The 23443-nt window shown below is 39.1% G+C and overlaps 1 protein-coding gene across 1 annotated transcript in view; it reads right to left on the minus strand.

The window, feature by feature from the left end:
• Positions 1-23443, minus strand: part of L3MBTL4 (L3MBTL histone methyl-lysine binding protein 4) — a 710419-nt gene that overhangs the window by 491340 nt on the left and 195636 nt on the right. Inside the window, 5 exon segments of the mRNA XM_049900533.1 lie at positions 4587-4701; positions 4704-4740; positions 6354-6445; positions 8899-9034; positions 10267-10371. Of these exon segments, the coding sequence (XP_049756490.1) occupies positions 4587-4701; positions 4704-4740; positions 6354-6445; positions 8899-9034; positions 10267-10371 (485 nt within the window).

The raw sequence follows: 23443 nt of genomic DNA on the forward strand, positions 1-23443 counted from the left end.
AGAATTAGAATAAAATAGGAGGACTCGTACCACCTGACCTCAGAAACTACCATAGACAGACAGTAGTCAAAACAGTCTGGTATTGATTCAATGACAGATCCACTGATCAATGAAACAGATTTGAGAACCCAGATGTAAATCCACACACCTATAGTCAAGGGTTCAAAGTTCATCTCATGGGGAAAAGGCAGTCTTTTTAACAAATGGTGCTGGCAAAACTGGATGTCCATCTGCAAAAATATGAAACAGAACCCATACCTCACATCATACACAAAAACTAATTCAAAATGGATCAAGGACCTAAATATGAAACCAAAAACTATAAAGATCATAGAAGAAAAGATAGAATCAATGCTAGAGGCCCTAATACACAGCATTAACAGGATACAAACCATAACTAACAACACACAAACTCCAGAAGATAAGCTAGACAACTGGAATCTTCTAAAAATTAAACACTTATGCTCATGAAAAGACTTCACCAAAAGAGTAACAAGATAACCTACAGACTGGGAAATATTTGGGGGTATGATAAATCCGACAAAAGTCTAATATCTAAAATCTACAGAAAAATTCAATACCTCTACAATAAAAAGAGAAATAATCCAATTGAAAAATGGCAAAGGAAATGAACAGACACTTCACCAAAAAAAGACATTCGGCGGCTAACAGACATATGAGGAAATGCTCACCATCACTAGCCATTAAAGAGAAATGCAAATCAAAACCACAACAAGATACCATCTCACCCCGACATTACTGGCACGAATAAAAAAAAAAACAGAAAATAACAAATGTTGGAGAGTCTCCAGGAAGATTGGAGGTTTTATGCACTGCTGCATATAACCATTTTGGAAAATGATATGGCCATTCCTTAAATAGCCAGAAATAGAAATAGCATAAAATCCAGCAATCCCACTTTTAGGAACATATCCTAGAGAAATAAGAGCCATCACATAAATAGACATATGCACACCCATGGTCACTACAGCACTGTTCACAATAGCAAAAAGATGGAAACAACCTAGATGCCCATCAACAGATGAATGCATAAACGAACTAAGGTACATACACACAACAGAATACTATGCAATGATAAAGAACAAGGATGAATACGTGAAGCATCTCACAACATGGATGAATCTGGAGGGCATTCTGCTGAGTTAAATAAGTCAATCACAAAAGGACAAATATGATACCACTACTATAAAACTCACGAAAAGGTTTACACTCAAAAAGACACAATCTTTGATGGGCAGGAGTGAAATGAGGGGTGGGGATAGAAAATCACTATATAGACAATAGATAAGTAGTAACTTTGGTGAAGGGTAAGACAGTACACAACACTGGGGAAGCCAGCCCAGCCTGTACAAGGCAATGGACAAGGTCATGGAAGTGCCATAGACACATCCAAACTCCCTGAGGGACCCAGCTACTGGGCTGAGGGCTGTAGGGACCATAGTCTCAGGGAACATCTAGCTCAATTGGCATAACAGTTTATAAAGAAAATGTTCTACATTCTACTTTGGAGTAGTGTCTGGGGCTTTAAAAGCTTGTGAACGGCCATCTAAGGTACTCCACTGGTCTCACCCCATCTGGAACAAGGGAGAATGAAAAAAGCCAAGTACACAAGGCAAAGATTAGTCCAAAGGATTAATGGACCAACTATCACAGCCTCCACCAGGCTGAGTCAAGCACAACTAGATGGTAGCCGGATACCACCACCGACTGCTCTGGCAAGGATTACAATAGGGGGTCCTAGACAGAGGTGAAGCAAAATGTAGAACAAAATTCTGACTCAAAAAAAAGACCAGACTTACTGGTCTGACAGAGACTGGAGAAACCCCAGGGGTATGGCCCCCGGATACCCTTTTAGCTCAGTAATGAAGTCACTCCTAAGGTTCACCCTTCAGCCAAAGATTAGACAGGTCCATAAAACAAAATGGGACTAAACGGGCACACCGGGCCAGAGGCAAGGGTGAGAAGGCAGGAGGGGACAGAAAAGCTGGTAACAGGAAACCCAAGGTTGAGAAGGGGAGAGTGTTGACATGTTGGGTGGTTGGCAACCAATGTTGCAAAACAATACGTGCACTAACTGTTTTATGAGAAGCTAGTCTGTTCTGTAAACCTTCATGGAAAGTACAATAAAAATAAATAAAAATAGACCCACCATATGACCGCAACACTTCCAGTCCTACGCATATACCCAAAAGACTTCAAAGCAGAGATTCAGAGACTTGTACACCAGTGTTCACTGCAGCACTATTTACAACAGCCAAAATGTGGAAACAATTTAAATGCCCATCAACAGATGAATGGATAACAAAATAAGGTACACATATATAATGGAATACTACTCAGCCAATAGAAGAAATGAAGTCTTAATACATGCTACCATGTGGACGGAACCGGAAGACATGCTGAGTGAAATAGGTTAATCAAAAGGACAAATATTGTATAACCTCACTTATATTAAAAGACAGAAAAGGCAAATGTATAGAGATCAAAGTTTATTAGTGGTTATCAGGGGCGGGTGAAATGGGAAAAGGGTAGATTAACAGTGATGGAAACATCGTATTGATTAAAGGCAGAGATGCACAGCCAATTATTTGATGTAAGTTGTACACCTACAAAGAGTTGAACTGGCAAAAGTTCTGTGACAGGTATATTTACAACGATGACAAGGAAAAATAATAAAGAGTAGCTGCTGAGGCTGCTTATGTACAACCAAACACCTCATGGGATTTGGTTCCTTGGTTTAGGGATTTAGGGTCACGGTCTTATGGGACAATCAGTTAAATGGCATAATGATCTATTTAGTGCTTCTGTTCCACCTACTTGTTCACTGTGTAAGTGCCTGGGGGCTTAAAAGCTTTCAAGCAAGCATGTAAGGTACAACATTTGGTCTCTACTCACCTGGAGCAACAAAGGAAGAAGGTGAGTCAAGAATAGGAGGAGGATATGCAATATGTGGCTAAGTGCCTCCATGAACAACTGCCTCCTTTGCCATGAGACCAGAAGAACTGGATGGTACCCAGCTACCGTTACTGAATGCTGTAATCAAAGATTCTACAGAACAACCCTGATCAAAAGGGGGAAAATGCGGAACTCAATTTCAAAGTCTCATGGATTGCAGGCTTTCTGGAGCCAAAGGTGCTGGATGAAGCCCTGAAACTATTGGCCTGAGATAATCTTTAAACTTTAAGTCAAATATAACCCCTGAAGTCTTCTTAAACTCAAATAATAATTTAGCTTAACTAGTAAAAAATGTCTGCTTTAATCATATGCTTTTTAAGAACTATCTATCTGGGATCAAATTGGTAACAACAACTCAAAAGTTTAGATAGGAAAGTTAGAGAGCAGTGAGTTTATGTTAATGGGGGAGGAACAATTCAGAAAAGGAGACTGAGAATGGTTCCATAACTCGAACAACGTAATCAAGGTTAACAAATTGTTCCAGTAGAAACTGTTGGTTTGTTTTGCTGTGTATATTCTCAACAAGAACAAAATAAAGTTTAATTAAATAATAACAACAGTTTAGCTTAACTAGTTAAAAAAAAAAAAAAGTCTGCCTTGTGCATTATGGTCTTTTAAGAACTATCTATATGAGATCGAAACAACAACAGCAACTGAAAATATCAGACAGGAACCTTAAGGGACAACTCAGAAAAGGTAGGTGAGAATTGTACAACTCGAAGAATGTAATCAATGTCACTGAACTATACACGTAAACACAGTTGCCTTGGTGTATGTTTTGCTGTATACATTCCCAACAACAAAATTAAATTAAAATTTAAAAAACCTCCTCTACTTCGTGGTAGCAGCAAAGACAGATGTGAACTCATCAGTCCAAACTTTAACAGGACATCCCACTCAGACTCAACAAGACAGCACATGTCCTCCCTCTCTCTCTCATAGAACCCAGAATCTCTCTACCAAGACACAGATAACACTTAACTTACACTCCGCTTCTTAGTTCAAAGGAGAAGACAGGCCCTTCTTCATGCACAAAAAGAGCCACGGCCTCAGGCAGGAGACGGGTCCATTATTCAGGGCATACTGTGAAGAAATGCTACAAAAATTATTTTTGCCACGACCTCTATATTCTAGGTTTTAATCCATGTAGTACTAGCTTAATGGTATCATAGCAAACATTTTCTCTGCTCCCCACAGGCTTCCAAAAATTCCTCCCATTCTCCCTGAATCTTCCCTTTTAAAAAGTAACAGGCTGCATTAACCAACATTTTTCAGGAAATAAAAAATGCTTCATGCTGTTAACTTCCCTTCACAGAAATGCTTCACTTACAAACCAGAGAAAACATAGTGAGGTGACCTGAACTGCTCACACTATTTCAGATGAGGCCTCATTAGGCAACCACTCATATAATGGTGGGAAAAGGTTCTCTGGCTCTTTAATTCAACAATTCGTGGGGAGGAAAAGGTAGCGAAAAGCCAACCACTAAGTCCCTGATGGTCATTACTATAAGAACAACAGCAAGACCAGTGACAGTTCTGAAATGAAAATAAGTTAACACGAGGCATATGAACCCACAAAAATAAAGCGATGCATAGGGTCAGTTTCTCACCAGTAATTGTAACTATCTTCCCAATTGTCAAAACGCACCCGCACGCGGTCTTTGACAATGTCTGCTATGGTTGCCACACACACCAAGGCAGGGCTCTTCCTGTCCACAGCCTGCACTTCATCCCAACCTGGAGCTCCCTGGGCACTGACCAGTCCTGACACAGCAGAGGGGGTAGAGGCACAAAGAGAAACACCACCAAGCAGGAATAAAAAGCCACTGTCAAATGTCTGTGATGCCTAGCATCAGAAAGATCTACTCTCTGGAATTAAGCCGGCAATGCCAGTGAGAAATACTCCAACAAACTGTTACACGGTTTACCGCTCGCTCTAACAAAGACACAGGAAATAGCTTTGACTTTGTGTTTTTCTCTTTTGCTCTGCAAGTAGGCTTTATTTCCCTCATCATCTTTATTTTCCCATTTCACTTCTCAGGATAGTTTATATTGATTTTAAAATATGATGTTTACTAAACACCTAAATGCACAAAACCAAACCAGTTGCTACCCCACGTGAGGGAGAGTAGAACTATGCTCCGTATGGTTTTTAACGGCTGTTGATCTTACAAAAGTAGATCACCAGGCCTGTCTTCAAAAGGCTTTAAACATTTCTGTCACCAGACAGCAAATTTTCTCTGCTCCTCAGAGGCTTTCAAAAAGTTTTCAAACACCACCATTTAGAAAAGTGGTAAAGATATGCCCTTTATCACCAAAACCATAATTTAGATTATTTAATCTGAAAATAGTGGTTTTTCTCAATACTTAAGGAACACATGCACTAATTCATGAATAAAATCATTGTTAAAAAAAATACAAATCCTTTATTAGCATCTGCACATCACATTGAGGTTATTAAAAACCATGAACTAGGATTTACAATAAAATTCAGTAACAAAACCCACTTTTTATACAGTGACAATTAGCCACTCTGGGATTTAGAAAGTATACAAAAAATTCCTGGGGACTAAAGGGGTTTTTTTTTTTTCTCTACTGATTTACTACGCACACTGAACTCTAGTTTTTGTTTTCCTTTTGCACAGTATATTTTTAAAGCAATTTCACGTTGATATGTTTCTATGAAACAGACTGAGCAATTATTTCACAGATCAGGAAACTGAAGATTTGAGAAGTTCACTGAGCGCTCTCCACAACATGGCGAAGGCAGCCAGGCCAACCCCTGACTAGATGACGTGTACTGCACCTGGCCCCCTCCCCAAACTGCCAGCATCGCCTCTGGGCCCACAGAGGAGCTAAGAGGAATTGGGGCCGCAACTTGTTCTCACTTCCCACCAAAGATTTGGGACACAGATGGCACTGGGAGTATGCTCTACCCCAATCCTCATGAGAACACCCTGTGAATCTGTAGGAAAAGTTACTCTCATTATCACTGCACTTAAGCCTATCTAGGATGGGTACATTCAAAGTCTACCTGAGTACCTACTAGTTTCAAACACCAAAGCTAATTTTAGAAGACTAACTCATGGAAGCAAAAGGGAAACGCATGTTCTAAAGATATTTTAAATTGTAGCAGGCTCTAAATGTAAGTTTTTCAACTTTTCTCATCAAACTGAAGTATTTGATTACACTTTTAAAGAAAAAGAAAGATATGCCCATAGAACACTGTGACAAATTAAGTAAGAAAAATCACAGGCAGCTAAGCATTTCCATAATTTCTTAAAGGATTAAAATACAATAGAATGTACACCGAATTTTAAGATACATTATTAGCTCAGGGAAAAAATCTCATCCACACTACAGGAGAAAATACTTACAGAGCTTCTGCTTCTGAATAAGTTCTTGGGAGCATTTTGCAATTTGCAGGCATTCAAGTAATCCATCCAAACAAATTTATCTTTTCTATAACCTAACAAAAGTACACATTTACTGTAAATACCCATAAGATGTAATCACACGTGTGTTTAATCATTATTATTATTCTGTGTCCTGTCATAAACCCAATGTCCTTAGCAGACCACAAAACATTTAAATTAAAACCTCCACGTTCTTTCAATGTTGTTAATGTATGAAATTCAAAACTGTTGAGTGTGGTTTCCTGTCATACATTTCATTCCCTACAAGTGTTTAATATTCATAGAGACAGGGAGTTGGTGCTGGGCTGGCTTCATGGGAGGCCTGTCCCCCACTGAGGCCTCCAAAATGAGCAAAGGGATGAGACATAAAAGTTCCTGAGTTTGCCACCACCCCTAAGGAAGCTGCATCACTGTGACCGCCAGTGGTCCCAAAGCAGCAACTGTCCCGGGTTCCAGGCATGTGGAGTAGTTACACTGACCCCTTCACAATCCAAGGACAACTAGGTGGCTCTAGCTTTCCGTTCCGTACCCTTACAGGTTTCCCAGTTTAAAAAAAAAAAAACGTTACCCTCCCCATTCCTATGCCCTAAAGTGGCTCTGCCTGCTAGGCCATGGCTTCATCTTTCATCACGCTGCCCACCTTCTCTCCTGGCTTCTCTGCTCCAGCCCACGGGCTCCTCGCTACCCTCACACCCACCAAGCACACTCTTGCCTACTGCATCCTGCTTCTCCCCTCCTGTGGCTCTGATCCAGCAGTCACTCATTTCATTTCATCCTAGACTCTGCCCTAAGGGGTGCCCCTGCAACCCCTTCTACCCCTTACCCTGTCACTGCAAGACACTGCATTTTATCTCTATATATTATCCTTCTCCCTCTCTAGAATGAAAGCCCCATGCAGGCAGAGACTTTTACTGTTTTATTCACTGTTCTGTCCCGGTGCTTGCATGTCAATGAATGAACAAGCCTGTAGCCTGTGACCAGCTGCCATGAACTCCAGAAATCTAAGGGACTCAGCTGTCAGCCTCAGGGACAAGTCCCAAGGACACCTGAGTTGACTACTTGACGGTTAAGGTTGTATGTCAACTTGGCTGGGCCATGATTCTCAGCCATTTGGCAGTTATGATGTAGTTTGGCAGTTATGTAATGATATAATCACCTCCGTGATGAGATCTGACATAATGTAATTTCCTCCATGATGAGATCTGCTATGAGCAACCAATCAGTTGAAAGAGAGTTTCCTTGGGGGTGTGGCCTGCATGCAATATTTGTAGACTTTCTGGCAAAGCTGGCTGGCTTTTGCTCTGCTCTGGATCTTGCATTCGACTGGTCATCATCTGAACTCTGGTTCTTGGGACTTGAGCCGGCAGCCTGCCATCTGACTTGCTGATCTTGGGTTCATTAGCCTTCACAGCCTTAAGCCAGCAGCCTGCTGTCTGACCTGCCGATCTTGGGTTCATCAGCCCCTGCAGGTACGTGAGTCAGGAGAAACCTCCAGCCTGATGCCTGACCCAGAGACTTGGGACTTTCCAGCTTGTACAATCATATGAGCCATTTCCTTGATATAAATCTCTCTCTCCCTCTCCATATATACGCTTCGCTGGTTTTGCTTCTTCAGCAAACCCAGCCTAATTAAGACAACTACTAAGAATCAAATGACTATGCACTGACTCCAGGAGCTGCCAGTCACAGAATGGTCTAACACCCAAGTAGAAGACCTTGTACAGAAGTTGCAGAGCACAGAAACGGGCCCATCGGCATCATATTAACCAAGCCCTCACCTTGCTGTCCACAGCAGAGAAAGCTTCAGCCACATCGGCCTCCCCCCAGGTTCCTCCCACACAGAGCAAAAGATAAGATGGCGTTTTCATTCCTACCCAAAGAAAACAGATGGTGCACTGTTTTTCTGCTTTCATAGTTCTTGTTTTCCATGATTCCTCATTTTCAAACAAATGATTTACAGTGAATCCAGTTACCTCACAGTGTGGCACCATTGATTAAAGTGAAGTATTTCATTTCAACCATGATTTAAATATTACTTTAACTCCCTTAAAGGGTTTAATAGCTTTATATAAAATAAAATAGTCCCACAGTATTTATTTGTCCTGGGTATCTTATTGCAGTATTTGAACTAACCAGTCATTGGTACTTTTCTTTTAGAGGTATTTATTTTAAGGGTGCTTATCATTGTATCCTTACTGGTCTTTGTGGTTCAAACTTTCATTTTGGAAATAAATTCACACCAGACTCTCTCCTTAGTATTTCATGAAACGTTATTAACATGAAACTTAAATTAGACTCTCTTCCCAACTGGTAAATGCATCCTTACCGTTAAAACCAAACCAAAACCAAACCCAGTGCTGTCGAGTCGATTCCGACTCATAGCGACCCTAAAGGACAGAGTAGAACTGCCCCATGGAGTTTCCAAGGAGCGCCTGGCGGATTCGAACTGCCGACCCTTTGGTTAGCAGCCATAGCACTTAGCCACTATGCCCCAGGGTTTCCTTACCATTGGGGATGTGCAATTCATGCTTGGTCTTTTCACACCACCCCACTTGATGTATGTCAGGGGAACCAGCATTGGTCCAAAAATCATAGCAACTTAAATAACCATCAAAGCAAAGTTGCAGATGGTATCCACACACCTGTAAAATGGAATGTTTGCAGTCGCTCATTAATTGTCATGCATTTGAAGTGGACACAAGATTCACAAAATATTCATATACTCTCAGTGCCAACAACATACAAAACACAATCCTTCCATCCAAGTGTGTTTTTATTAGCAAACAAATTTATGGATGATGAATATGTGAAAAAGACAAAATGCTGACAAAATGGGCAGTCTTTCAGATATCTAGATCCTCTGCAGGAAAAAAAAATCCTTTTACTCAATCTATGAATCTGAGGTCAATTTACATATTCATCAATTAACGAGTTTATTTATTAATTCAATGCCTGTCAAATGTTCCTTTCAGAAACCCTATCTTCTGCTGTCTGGCTTGGATTCATATCCCAAGACAGGGTAATAAGCTAAACTACTGAGCAAAACCAACATGGGCACGGCTTTACTTCACCTTTAACATACTGATCAAACATACTGTATTTTTATGCAAATGGCACACATTGTCCTTTTTATTTTAATTTCTGCCGACAGCACAAATGCCACCACACTATTTTCGTATGCTCGCCATGCCGAGCATTATATGTGTGGGCAAGTTATTTACACGGGCACATTATTTGCAAAAAACACCGTATTTTTCAATACTCAATAAAGGGAATAATAAAACAGTCTGAGAAATACATCCTGTACACGTGCTGAAAAAGTTTAGTAGCTACAGCCAATCAGTAAAGTAAATGAATTTGTGTTCTATGTCCCATGATATTAAAAATATAGACCTTTTTTTGATTTAATAATACAAAATGTTTAGTATTACATTGTATAAGCCATTTACTTTCATCAAAGGCTCCATTCTATATAATTTTCACAAAATGTATATATTATACAAACACATCGTTCATAGGCTTAACTATTTCCCATCCCCATTTCTCACTAGTTCAGCTAAAACTTGAATAATTGTCTCATTTAACAGGCAAAAGCAACATTGTGGGATCCACTGATAGTTATAAATCTCAGGTGAAAACTATTTACCAATTAAGCCAAGACTACCTGCTAGTTAATGAAGGGCTTATTAGAAAATTCATCTCCAGAGGAGAAAAAAGAGTCAGTAAGAAACATATTTTCATCCATCACTGCCCAAAATAACTCCATAATATACTTGAGCTTATTTATAATAGAAAGAACTCAAATTCATTATTCTCTAGATAATTTTCTTTCTGTCACTGTGCAGTTGGCCCAGGCAAAGACACCATCTCTTACCTCAGCTATAGAAAGCATGCAGAATACAGACGGATGTAGGGGATCGATGTCTTCCAATCGCATCCCAACCTGAAAACCATTTTCATATTCTGGAAAGGATTGGTCCTATGAACTTTCAACGGATGACTTTAAAACTGAAAAAACCAAACCTATTGCCGTTTCGAGTCAACCCTGACTCATAACGACCCTATTGGACAGAGTAGAAGTGCCCCATAGGGTTTTCAAGGAGCACCTGGTGGATCTGAACTGCCAACTTTTTGGTTAGCAGCTGTAGCTCTTAACCACTATGCCACCACGGTTTCCAAGAGACAACTTTAGCCATTGAAATATCTTCATTAAAAAAAAAAAAATATTAAACACTTGGTGTGCCTATATATACAATCAAGAATTACCAATTATCACCTATATGGTTTGCACATTTAGCCTATGAATACCTTCCCAAGCCTTAAGTTACATAAATACATTACCCATATTTTTTTTAAACTTTCAAAGTTTTGTTGTTCGAATTTAAATCTATAATGTAACTGGAATTGACGTCTCTATTTTTTTTTATGGTGTGAGGTAGCAGTCTAATTTTTTTCATATGAAAAATAAATTATTTGAAACAATTTTTTGAATAGTCCATGCTTTTCATTGATCTGCAAAGTCACCTCTGCCTTGTCATATTTCTACATAGTTGCGAGTCTACTTCTGGCTTCTTTATTCTGTTTCCTTGGTGTCTTGGTCATCCAGTGCTGCTATAACAGAAATACCCCAAGTGAATGGCTTTAACAAACAGAAGTTAATTCTCTCACAGTCCAGTAGGCTAGAAGTCCAAATTCAGGGCGCCAGCTCCAGGGGAAGGCTTTATCTCTCTGTTGACTGTGGAAGAAGGTCCTTGTCATCAATCTTTCTGTGGTCTAGGAGCTTCTCTGCGCAGGAACCTTCGGTCCAAAGGATGTGCTCTGCTCCCAGTGGTGCTTTGTTGGGGGTATGAGGTCCCCCTGTCTCTCTGCTTGCTTCCTTCTTTTGTATCTAAAATGAGATTGGCTTAAGACACTATCTAATCTTGTAGACCTCATTGATATAACTGCCGCCAATCCATCTCATTAACATCATAGTGATAGGATTTCCAACTAATAGGGAAATCACATCAGATAACAAAATGGTAGACAATCATACAATACTGGGAATCATGACCTAGCCAAGTTGATAGACACTTTTGGGGGACACAATTCAAACCATGACACTTGGATTATTTGCTTACATCACACTATCCATGTGCTTATACCGAGCCTTTCTTCCTGGAGAACAATTTTTATCATATTGACTCTTCTAATTCAGGAATGTGTTCTCCATTTAATCTGATTATTTCTAATTTTCAAAAATTAAAAAAAATTTTCCAATAAGATTACAACATACTCTACTATACTTATTTCTGGGTACCTTTTAATATTTGTTATTGTAAATGCAATATTTTTCACAATGTATTTTCTCATTTGTTCCCATTCATTAATATTTTTTAATTTATTTTTTTCTTTTTTTATCGAACTTTAGATGAAGGTTTACAGAACAGACTACGTTCTCATCAAACAAGTAATACACACGTCTTTGCCTGACACTGGTTAACAACCCCACGACACGTAAACACTCTCACTTCTCAACCCTGGGTTCCCTATTACCAGCTTTCCTGTTCCCTCCTACGTTCCAGTCCCTGCCCCAGGGCTGGTGCACCTCTTTAGTCTTGTTTTGTGCCATGGGCCTATTTAATCTTTGGCTGAAGGGTGAACCTCAGGAGTGACCTCATTACTGAGCTGAAATGGTGTCCAGAGGTCATACTCTCAGGGTTTCTCCAGTCCGTCAGGTCAGCGTCTGGTCTTTCTTTTTGAGTTAGAATTTTGTTCTACATTTTTCTCGAGCTCTGTCCGGGACCCTCTGTTGCGATCCCTGCCAGAGCACTCAGTGGTGGTAGCAGGGCACCATCTAGTTGTACTGGACTCAGTCTGGTGAAGGCTGTGGTAGATGTGGTCCACTAGTCCTTGGGACTAATCTTTTCCTTGTGTCTTTAGTTTTCTTCATTCTTCCTTGCTCTCAAAGGGGTGAGACCAGTGGACTATCCAAGATGGCCTCTCACAGGCTTTTAAGATGCCAGGCACTGCTCACCAAAGTAGAATGTAGAACATTTTCTTTACAAAATATGCTATGCCAATTGACCTAGGTTTTCCCCAAGACCATGGTCCTCACAGCTCTAAGCCCAGCAATTCGGTCCCTGAGGGAGCTACCATGACGTTGCCTTGTACAGGTAGACTGGCTTCCCCAGTATCGTGTACTATCTTACCCTTCACCAAAGTTGCCCAAAGCAACCACTTATCTATTGTCTATTAAGTGCTTTTCCATCCCAACCCTGCCCTTCCCTTGTAAACATCAAAGATTGTTTCTTTTTGTATATAAACTTTTTCATGAGTTTTTACAGTAGTGGTCTCATACAATATTTGTCACTTTGTGACTGACTTATTTCACTCAGCATAATGCCCTCCAGAGTCATCCACATTATGAGATGCTTCACAGATTCATCTTGTTCTTTCTCTTTGCATAATACTCCATTGTGTGTTTGTACCACAGTTTCTGTATCCGTTCATCTGCTGATGGGCATTGAGGCTGTTTCCATCTTTTTGCTATTGTGAACGCTGCAATGAATATGGGTGTGCATATGTCTATTCCAGTGACGGCTCTTATTCCTCTAGGATATATTTCTAGAAGTGGGATTGCTGGGTCACATGGTATTTCTATTTCTAGCTTTCTAAGGAAGCACCATATCGTTTTTCCGAAATGGTTGTATCATCTTTCATTCCCACCGACAGCACATAAGAGTTCTGATCTCCCCAAAGTCTCGCCAACATTTTTTATTTTCTGTTTTATTGATTCGTACCAGAAATGCCGGGGTGAGACAGTATCTCACTGTAGTTTTGGCTTGCATTTCTCTGATGGCTACAGATTGTGAGCATTTCCTCATGTGTCTGTTGGCTGCTTGAATATTTTCTTTGGTGAAGTGTCTGTTCATTTCCTTTGCCCATTTTTTAATCGGATTTGTCTTTTTGTTGTAGAGGTGTTAGATTTTCCTGTACATTTTAGAGATTAGACCTTTGTCTGATTTATAATAGCCAAAAAGTTTCTCCCAGTCTGTAGGTTCTATTTTTACCCTTTTGGTGAAGTATTTTGATGAGCATAGGTGTTCAGTTTTTAGAAGAGCCCAGTTATCTACCTTATCCTCTAGAGCTTGTGTGTTGTTGGTTAGTGGTTTGTATCCTGTTAATGCCACGTATTAGGACCTCTAGCATTGATCCTATCTTTTCTTCTATGAACTTCATGGTTTTGGGCTTTATATTTAGGTCTTTGACCCATTTTGAATTAATTTTTGTATATGGTGTGAGGTATGGGTCGTTTCATTTTTTTTTGCAGATGAACAGCCAGTTGTGCCAATATCATTTGTTAAAAAGGCTGTCTTTTCCCCATGTGACGGACTTTGGACACTTGTCGAAGATCAGGTGACCATGGGTGGATGCATTTACATCTGTGGATTCTCAATTCTGTTCCATTGGTCAATGTTTCTGTCATTGTATCAGTACCACGCTGTTTTGGCTACTGTAGATGTACAGTAGGTTCTGAGGTCAAGTAGTGAGAGTCCTACCATTTTATTTTTCTTCTTCAATAGTGCTTCACTTATCCAGGAGTTCTTCCCTTTCCATATAAAGTTAATAATAAGTTTTTCCATCTCTTTAAAAAATGTTTCTGGAATTTGGATCGGAATTGCATTGTATTTGTAAATAGCTTTGCGTAGAATTGCCATTTTCATAATGTTGAGTCTACCTATCCACGAGCATGGTATGTTTTTCAATTTATGTAGATCTCTTTTGATTTCTTGCAGTAGTATTTTATAGTTTTTTTTTTTTGGTCCAGGTCTTTTACATCCCTGCTTAGATTTATTTCCAAGTATTTAATTTTTTTAGGGGTTATTATAAAATTATAAAAAGAAAAAAATATATTGTTTTCCTGATTTTCTTTTCATTGTTCTCTTTATTGGTGTATAGGTATCCAACTGATTTTTGTATGTTTGTCTTATATTCTGCAACTCTGCTGAATATTTCTAATAGTTTCAGTAGTTTTCTCATGGAGTCTTGTGGGTTTTCTAAGTATAATATCATATCATCTCCAAATAGGGACAGTTTAACTTCTTCATTTCCAATTTGGATTCCCTGTATTTCTGTTTCTTTCCTTACTGCACTAGCTACGACTTCCAGAACAACGGTAAATAGGAGTGGTGATAAAGCACATCCTTGTCTTGTTCCTGTTCTCAAGGAGAATGTTTTCAGCTTCTCTCCATTAAGAATGATGTTGACCACTGGTTTTGTGTAGATGCCCTTTATTATGTTGAGAAATTTCACTTCTGTATCTATTTTATTGAGAGTTTTCTCAGGAATGGGTGTTGGACTTTGTTGTATGCCTTTTCTGCACCAATTGAGATGATCATGTGATTCTTTCCTTTCCTTTTATTCATGTCGTAGATTACATTGACTAATTTTCTAATGTTGAACCATACTTGTATAACTGGTAGAAATCCTACTTGCTCATGCTGTATTTTTTTTTTCTTTATATTATGATGAATTCTATTGGCTAGAATTTTGTTGAGAATTTTTGCATCTATATTCATGAGACATATTGGTATGTAATTTTCTTCTTTTGTGGTGTCTTTGCCTGGTTTTGGTACCAGGGTTATACCGGCTTCATAGAATGAATTCGAAAGTATCGCTTCCTTCTCTAAGTTCAGAAATAGTTTGAGTAGTACTGGTGTAAGCTCTTCTCTGAATATTTGGTAGAATTCTCCAGTGAAGTCATCTGGGCCAGGGCTTTTTGTAGTCAGGAGCTTTTTTTTTTTTTTAATAATTTTTATTGTGCTAGAAAGTTTACAAATCAAGTCAGTCTCTCACACAAAAACCCATATACACCTTGCTACACACTCCCAGTTACTCTCCCCCTAATGAAACAGCCTGCTCTCTCCCTCCACTCTCTCTTTTCATGTCCATTTTGCCAGCTTCTAACCCCCTCTACCCTCTCATCTCCCCTCCAGGCAGGAGATGCCAACATAGTCTCAAGTGTCCACCTGATCCAGGAAGCTCACTCTTCACCAGCATCCCATTCCAACCCATTGTCCAGTCCAATCCATGTCTGAAGAGTTGGCTTCGGGAATAGTTCCTGTCCTGGGCCAACAGAAGGTCTGGGGGCCATGACCACCAGGGTCCTTCTAGCCTCAGTCAGACCATTAAGTCTGGTCTTATGAGAATTTGGGGTCTGCATCTCACTGCTCTCCTCTGGTTGGGAGTTTTTTTTTTTTTTACTACCTTTTCAATCTCTTGTTATGGGTCTGTTCAGATTTTCAAAATCATTTTCTGTTTGGGTAGGTAGTATGTCTCTAGAAATTTGTCCATTTCCTCTAGGTTTTCAGTTTTTTTGGAGTATAGTTTTTCATAATATTCTTTGATGATCCCTTTTATTTCAGTTGGGTCTGGTGTAACGTCCCCCATTCCATTTCTTATTTGGGTTATTTGCATTCTCTCCTGTTTTTCTTTTGTCAAGTTGGCCTGTGGTTTGTCAATCTTGTTGATTCTTTCAAAGGGCCAAAGTCTGGTTTTAAAGAACCAATGTCTGGTTTTGTTGATTCTGTTGTTTTTCTATTCTCTATTTTTTTTTTTTTATTTCATTTACTTCTGATCTGATCTTCATTATTTCCTTTCTTCTGGTGGCTGTGGGCTTCTTTTGCTATTTTCTTTCTATTTGTTCAAGCTGTGTAGCTGATGTTTTGATTTTGTCTGTCTTCTTTTTTGCTGTGTGCATCTGTTGCTGTAAATTGACCTCTGAGGACTGCCTTTGCTGTGTCCCAAAGGTTTTGGTATGATGTGTTTTCATTCTTATTTGGTTCTAGGGTTTTCTTGATTCCATCTTTGATTTCTGCTATTACCCAGTGGTTTTTAAACAGGGTGTTATTCGGTTTCCACGTAATCGATTTTTTCCCCTTACTCTTCCTGTTGTTAATTTCTACATTGACAAACTTGTGGTCAGAGAAGATACTTTGCATTATCTGAATGTTTTGGATTTTGTTGAGGGTTACTCTGTGGCCTAAGATGCGGTCTATTCTGGAGAACGTTCCATGTGCGTTAGAAAAGAATGTGTACTTTGCAGCTGTTGAGTGGAGTGTTCTATGTATGTCTATGAGGTCAAGTTGGCTGCTTGTGCTCTTTAGCTGTTCTGGATCTTTGTTGAGTTTCCTTCTACATGTTCTGTCTTTTTCCAAGAACGGTGTGTTGAAGTCACCTACTATTACTGTGGAATTATCAAATTCTCTTTTCAGTGCTTTTAGAGTTTGTTTTATAAATTTTGGAACAATGATATTGGGTGTGTAGATGTTTATGGTTAAGTCTTTGTGATGGATTGTCCCTTTAATCATTATACAGTGCCCTTCTTTGTCTTTTATGGTGGATTTTCTTTTAAAGTCTATTTTAGCTGAGATTAGTATTGCCACTCCTGCTCTTTTTTGGTAGTTATTTACTTGATTTTTTTTTTTCCAGGCTTTGAGTTTTAATAAATTTGTGTCTGTTTCTAATGTGTATCTTTTAGACAGCATGTTGAAGGACCCTGGTCTTTTTTTTTTTTTTTTATATATATCCATTCTGTCACTCTGTGTCTCTTTATGGATGCATTTATGCCTTTTACATTCAGTGTAATTATTGATAGGTGTGAGTTTATTGCTGTCACTTTGTAGTGCTTTTTTTTGTGGTGCTAACATTTTCTTTGTTCCTCTTACTCTCCTGTGCTGAGTTTTTTTTTGTGTGTGTGTGGATTTCTTTTCCATTTCCTCTGTTTGTGTAGATTTTGTTTTTATTGAGACTTTGTTTTTCTTCTTTATTTTCATACATAGGTTTGTTAACTATTTTTGTGATTACCTTGAAACTTACCCTTATCTTCCTAGGTTTGAACCAGTCTATTATTACTTGGTATCACCTTGCCTTCCTCTCCATTAGAAAGTTCTATATCTATACCATTTATTCACTCTTTTATTGTTCTGACTTTGTTGACATTTACAAATTAACCTCTCTGGTTCCTTGTTGCAATTATTTTTGTTTTGGAGAGTCCTTGAGAGTTCATTTCCTACGTTGGTATCTGGCTGGTACAATCCTGCATCCTAGATTCAGGCTGTGGCCTGATGTCGGTTGTTCTCAGACCGAAGGCCTCCCTTTAATAGTTCTTGTAGGTTTGGTTTGGCTTTTACATATTTCCTTATTTCTGTCCATCTGGAAATGTTCTAATTTCACCATCATATTTGAATGAAAGTTTTGCAAGATATATTTATTCCTGGTTTGCATTTTTCTTTCAAGGTTTTATATACATCATCCCATTGCCTTCTTGCTAGCATGGTTTTTGCCAAATAATCAGAATTTAGTCTTATTGTTTCTTCTCGCTCTATGACTTTTTGTTTTTCTACAGCTGCTGGCAGGATTTTTTATTTGTCTTTGGTTTCAGCAAGTGTGATTAGGTTGTGCCTCAGTGACTTTCTTCTGAAGTCTATGCTACGTGGAGTTCACTGAGCTTCTTGAACAGTCAGCTTTTCATCATTCATGATTTTAGGGAAGTGTTCTGTCAGCAGTTCTTCAATGATCCTCTCTGTATTTTCCATTTTCTCTCCCTGTTCTGGAACTCTGATCACTTGCCAAGTTTTGCTTTTGATTGTATTCCACATAATTCCCAGGGTTTCTTCATTTTTCTTCATTCTTTTTGCTGATTTTTCCTCAGAGTTTTATCCAAGTGTTTGTCTTCTATTTCACTGATCTTGTCTTCCATCATTTCAAACCTGCTCCTCAGCTCTTTTATGATGCTGTCCATTTCTGAAATCTTGTTGTTATCCTTTGGATTTCTAATTGTTGTTTTTGTATGATTTCTAGTTGTGAATTTATTTTGGCATTTTGTTCCTCTATTATTCTCCTGAATTCTTCCTTTTTTTTTCCTGTATTTTCCATGGATTTGTCTGACTTTTCCATAAATTTGCCTATTTTTTCCTCATTTTTGTCTGCTTCTTGCTTCAACTCTTGGATAGCTCTGAATATTAGAGATTTCAATTTCCTGTCAGACAGTTCTAGTGCCTTTTCTTCTACTGGAAAGTCACCTGGTGTTTTATTTTGGATGCCTGCTGGGACCATCCTGTCCTGTTTTTTAATATGTTTTCACATTTTTTTATATCTTCAGGACATTCAGTAGTTTTTGTTTTGTTTTGTTTTGTTTCTTGATTGCATATTTGTTTGTTTTGTCCTGATTTTTTGTTTATGTGGTTATGTCTGAGAAGGCTGCCTGTGTGTTCTTTGTTGTTTGCTCTTCATTAGTCAAAATACTTTTCCCCCTCCTTGTCCAATGGGCAGGGCCAGTCACTCAGCTATGATGCAGCAGGGCAGGTCTAGCTTACGGGGTGGAGCTGGGATGGATTGTTTGTGGCACATACTAGGGCCAAAAGGGCAGGCCAGGAATCAGTGCTGTGCAGGTTCTGGTAGGCCATGCCTGTGTTGCTCGGGGGTGTGATGTTCAGTGCATGGTGTAGGTAGGCAGGAAACAGGAGAGGTTGTGACGTGTGGAGCTAATAGGAGTATGGGAAAGAAGAGAAGAGGAGAGAGAAACAGGAGCCAAAAACAAAGGGAAAAAAGAGTGCTAAGGGAGCTTGCCATTGGAGTGGTGAGATGAGAAACCAAGAAATCGAGAAAAGCAAAAAGGAAAAAAACAAAAAATAACTGGATAAAAATTCGGAAAAGAAAAGTCCCCAGGAGTCCAACCAGTGGGGCCGCAAACACTGGGGATATGGCTCCCAGGCTGCGCAGTATTGCCTGGCTAGGGGGGTATAAATGTCACACAGCACCAGGTATTCAGGAGACAGGAAAAGAAGGTAAGTATAGAGAGATAAAAACTGAGAAACGAACAAAGACAGAAAGGGAAAAAGAGAGAGAAAAGAAGGAAAGAGAAAAAAAAGAACATCCACAGGGATCCCACCTATGCGGCTGCACAGATTGGGGGAGTGACTCCTAAGCCAAGCAGTACAGCCTGGCTAGAAAGGGTTCCCAAGCCAGAAAAAGAAAACAGAACAAAGCAAAAAAAGAAGAAAAAAGCCCCAGGGATCCCACTAGCATGGTGTTGCAGGCCAGAGAGTAGTTCCCCAGTTGAGTGAGGCGTCACGGCCTTTCAAGAAGAAGCAAAGATGGCACAGGGTGCCAAGTGTTTGAGAGAAAGAAGGGGGAGGTGGTGGGAGGCACAGTAGAAACCAAAAGAGACAGAAGGAAGCAACACCAGCTCAGGGTGCCAGCCAGTGTGGGCCGGGTGAATCCGAGCCGCCTGAGGCCAAAGCAGTTGCCTCCTGGCCAAGAGACTGCAGCACCCAGTGGGAAGCAGAGGAAGCGGGAGGGGAACGAGGGTAGGGGTTAGGGAAGGGTGTTACCAGGTACTGTGTCTCCTGCTGGGAACTTCCTGAAGCTGCTTTCTCGTACTCCCTGTCTGCTGATCTCCAATGTGGGTGGGGCAAATCCAAGCAGCACAGATATTGTACTTCCTGGCTGGCTGAGCCACTGCAGCCAGCCAGAAAGTTTGAAGGTTGGGCAATGGGGGAGGATGGGGTGTATATTCCTGGTTACCAGGTGCTCTGTCTCCTGCCAGGAGCTCCGTGAAGCTGCTTTCCCATGCTCCCTGTCCGTCAATCCCCAAAAGGAGTCCAATATGGTGGAAACACCCCCCTTAAACTGATAAGGGCTCTTTGCATGTTTATCTCTCCTTGCTCTCTGTCCTCTGTCAGTTTCTTATTCTATTCGGTGTTTGGCTGAGTTCTTTATCTCTTCATTTGACATTTTAGCTTCCAGGAATGAAGTTTGTCTCTGTTTTACTTAGTTTTTTGGGTCTTTGCTGTGGAGGGGTCACATGGGGCTTCTGTCTATGGTGCCATGTTGGCTGAAAGTCTTCATTGTTTTTTTTCAAGGCTGGTTTTGTTCCCAGAGTCTTGAACAATTTTCCTTATTTCTGAGCAAACTGTTGTGAGCAGATCAAGCATTACTAATAAATTCATTTTTAATTTCAAATAAACTTATAAATATACTAACAGAAAATGATGACTAAAATACAGTTCTATTAGATCTAGAGCTGCTTTTTAATCACTGTTTTGCTATTTATTACTGCGTAACTACTAAATGCCCTTTTTAGATTGAAGTTATTTTTTTAATCCTTTTATTTGGGAAAAAAAAAAAGTAAAAGTTGCAAAAACAAAACAGTACAGAGACTGCCTATATATAGCCTTTACCTAGATTCATTTATTAACGTTTTACCCCATTTGTTTGATCATTTGTGTGCTCTCTCTTTCCTGAGTGTTTGTATATGTAAGCGTGTGAGTGTGTATGTGTAAATATAATTTTCTGAACCATTTGCGAGCCCTTTACCTCTAAATACCTCAGTGTGCATTTCCTGAAAATGTGAACATTCTTTCACATAATCACTATTGAATTAACAACTTCAAAAATTTAACTTTGATACAATACTTTTCACTAATCTCCTGCCTTCCACCCCTCAGTGGTGATGTTCACAGTGCTCACCCAATCACAATGTTGTCCAGTTTCTCCACTATATAGTTACGTAAGCATGCACATATACATAAACAAGCACACTTATACATGCACAAAACATACATACACATACTATGTATGGACATACATAATCCATGCATAAGGACAGCTCTAATTCCAATTCAAGCCCAGCATTTTTTTCTGCCTTCCTCCATCTATATTTGCATGTCTCCTCTAACAGTACCAACACATTTGTTCATATACTAAATCCTATAAAATATCTATAATAGGTTCAGAATGGTCTCACTCACACGACTATAATAAACAAACTTAAAAAGAGTTCAAGGTTTGTTTGCAATTTCCTCCCCTTTCCCATCCGAGAATGGAGTAGTTAAAAACTGTTCATAAACTACATGGGTTAGTTCTTTTTCACCATTAGGGTAGTTATGGTATTAATTGGAACTAGGCTCATTTGTTTCAGTTTACTTTCAGTTCCAATGACTTATTTTGATTTTTTTAATATGTTGAATATTAACATACTTCCAAAAGTTAGAACTATACCAAAAGGTTTTCAAAGGATTGTCTCTCCTTCCCGCACCCCTTCCACCTCCTTCTCCATGTCACCTTTTATAGGTAACCAACTTCATTGCTTTCTGGGTTACCCTTTCAAGTTTCTTTTTGTAAACAAAAGCAGTTACATGTATGTTTTGCTTATTTTTCTTCTTTCTTGCACAAAAGGCAACATACTTTATGTGCTCTTTCGCACTCGACTTTATTTAATGATATCTACTGGAAATGACTCTGTATCATTTCATACAGATTGTCCACATTCTTTTTTTACAGCTACACTGTACTCCACTGTGTGCAGATACCATTCAATCTTCTTTTATACTTGAATGCAAGGCTTTTTACATACAAACATGAAATTGTTTTAGAGCCTTTCTGAATTGGCTTACAAAATGTTTTAAACTTTGTTACATTCACACATCATTTTAGAAGCTTCCAAGGAAAAACTTAAAAGATGACAAAACCCAAAAATGAAATGGCAAGAATGAATGATTTCTCAGGAGTATTTTACTTCTATAAAAATAAATGTCATGTGTGTTTAACTCTCCTAGGCTTCTTCTCACATCTACTCTGTTTTCCAGCAGATTGTATTTAACATGTTTTGTGTGACTACCTCCTGTTCATGGCTTTGAAATTTCTCAGTAACTCCAAACACTCCACACATACACATACACACAAAATTGATAAAAAGGCAAAGGGGAAGGAGACACCATGAAGGGGGTACATTAACAGTATAAAAAGCTAATTTAAGAAGCTATAGAAACTAAGAGAATATTTTCTAATGTACTAACAAAACTGAAAGATGCAAAATCAAGGACAGGGAGGCAACAGTATTCCCTCGAGCAGACTATACCTCTTGTCACCCATGAATGGTAAATTTGAGACACTGGCAATCGTCCACAGCCAAGAGCTAAGATGATCAATGTTACCCTTGTGAGCATTTCAAACTTATTTCTCCATTGAGCATTTGGAAGCTTTACCTAATATCACAAGTAACACTATATACCTAGAACAACCACAGCATTCCTTGGAAGGTTTCAAATAAAAAATACGGCATTCGTTTTAACAATCTGAAAGGCAACACTGAGTGAGCAACATCATTGCTTTGATCAGCCTCTTTCATAAGTACGCCTTCAACGGTTTTATTCATCACATGACATATTTCTTAAAGTTGTTTTTTTTTCCTAAAAAAAAAAAAATTTTATATTTTAGGAACACATTTGATAGCTTCGTTTATAAAATTATATTTTTTATTGTGAGAAAAGGAAATAAAACTACACACTTGAAGCAATCAAGAAGCCCATTAAATTCAGTCATAAGAAGTGATAAGGTTTGTAGACCTGAGGTTACAGATAAATAACCTCACTCCAACAGAGATTACAAGATGTCCTCAAGGTCACACAACCAGTCTAAGAGCAGAGTGTAACTAAGGACCCAAGTCTCCTGAGAGTATGCCAATTGTTTGTTCCACATAAAGTAAGAAACCCAGCACTTCTGGGGATAGACATTGTTTTGCTTTGCCATTTACTTTTCCCAGAACAGTTGCAAAATAATGCTTTCTAATATGAAAGTGAGGAATTTTGTCAGTAATGAAGGGAAAGATGCATCACTCAAAGTTTCATACCTCATAACAAAAGCAAATGCAAGTTATGTATTATTGCTAAAAAGCTTGTACAATGAGTCACAGCATTTGAAAACGAAAACAAGCGACATGCTACACAAAAAGCTGAGAAAGTATTGGCGAAATTCCTTTATGAAATACAACATGTAAGAGTGATTATCATCACATGTATGCACCAGCAGACCTTTTGCTCCATCAATGGAAAAATTCACTAACATGCATAGTGAACGGTTCCTGGACACTTGGTAGAAATATGTGAGAAATTCTGGTTAGCATTTTATTCTGAAAATCCACATTACAAAAAGAGAGAGATTATTCTTTGTGAAGTTTATTTTTGAGCCCCCATAGGCTGGAGGAGGTGGGTGGTTATCAGTTCTGG

The sequence above is a fragment of the Elephas maximus genome, chromosome 11 (assembly GCF_024166365.1).
Source record: "Elephas maximus indicus isolate mEleMax1 chromosome 11, mEleMax1 primary haplotype, whole genome shotgun sequence".
Taxonomy (NCBI): Eukaryota; Metazoa; Chordata; class Mammalia; order Proboscidea; family Elephantidae; genus Elephas; species Elephas maximus.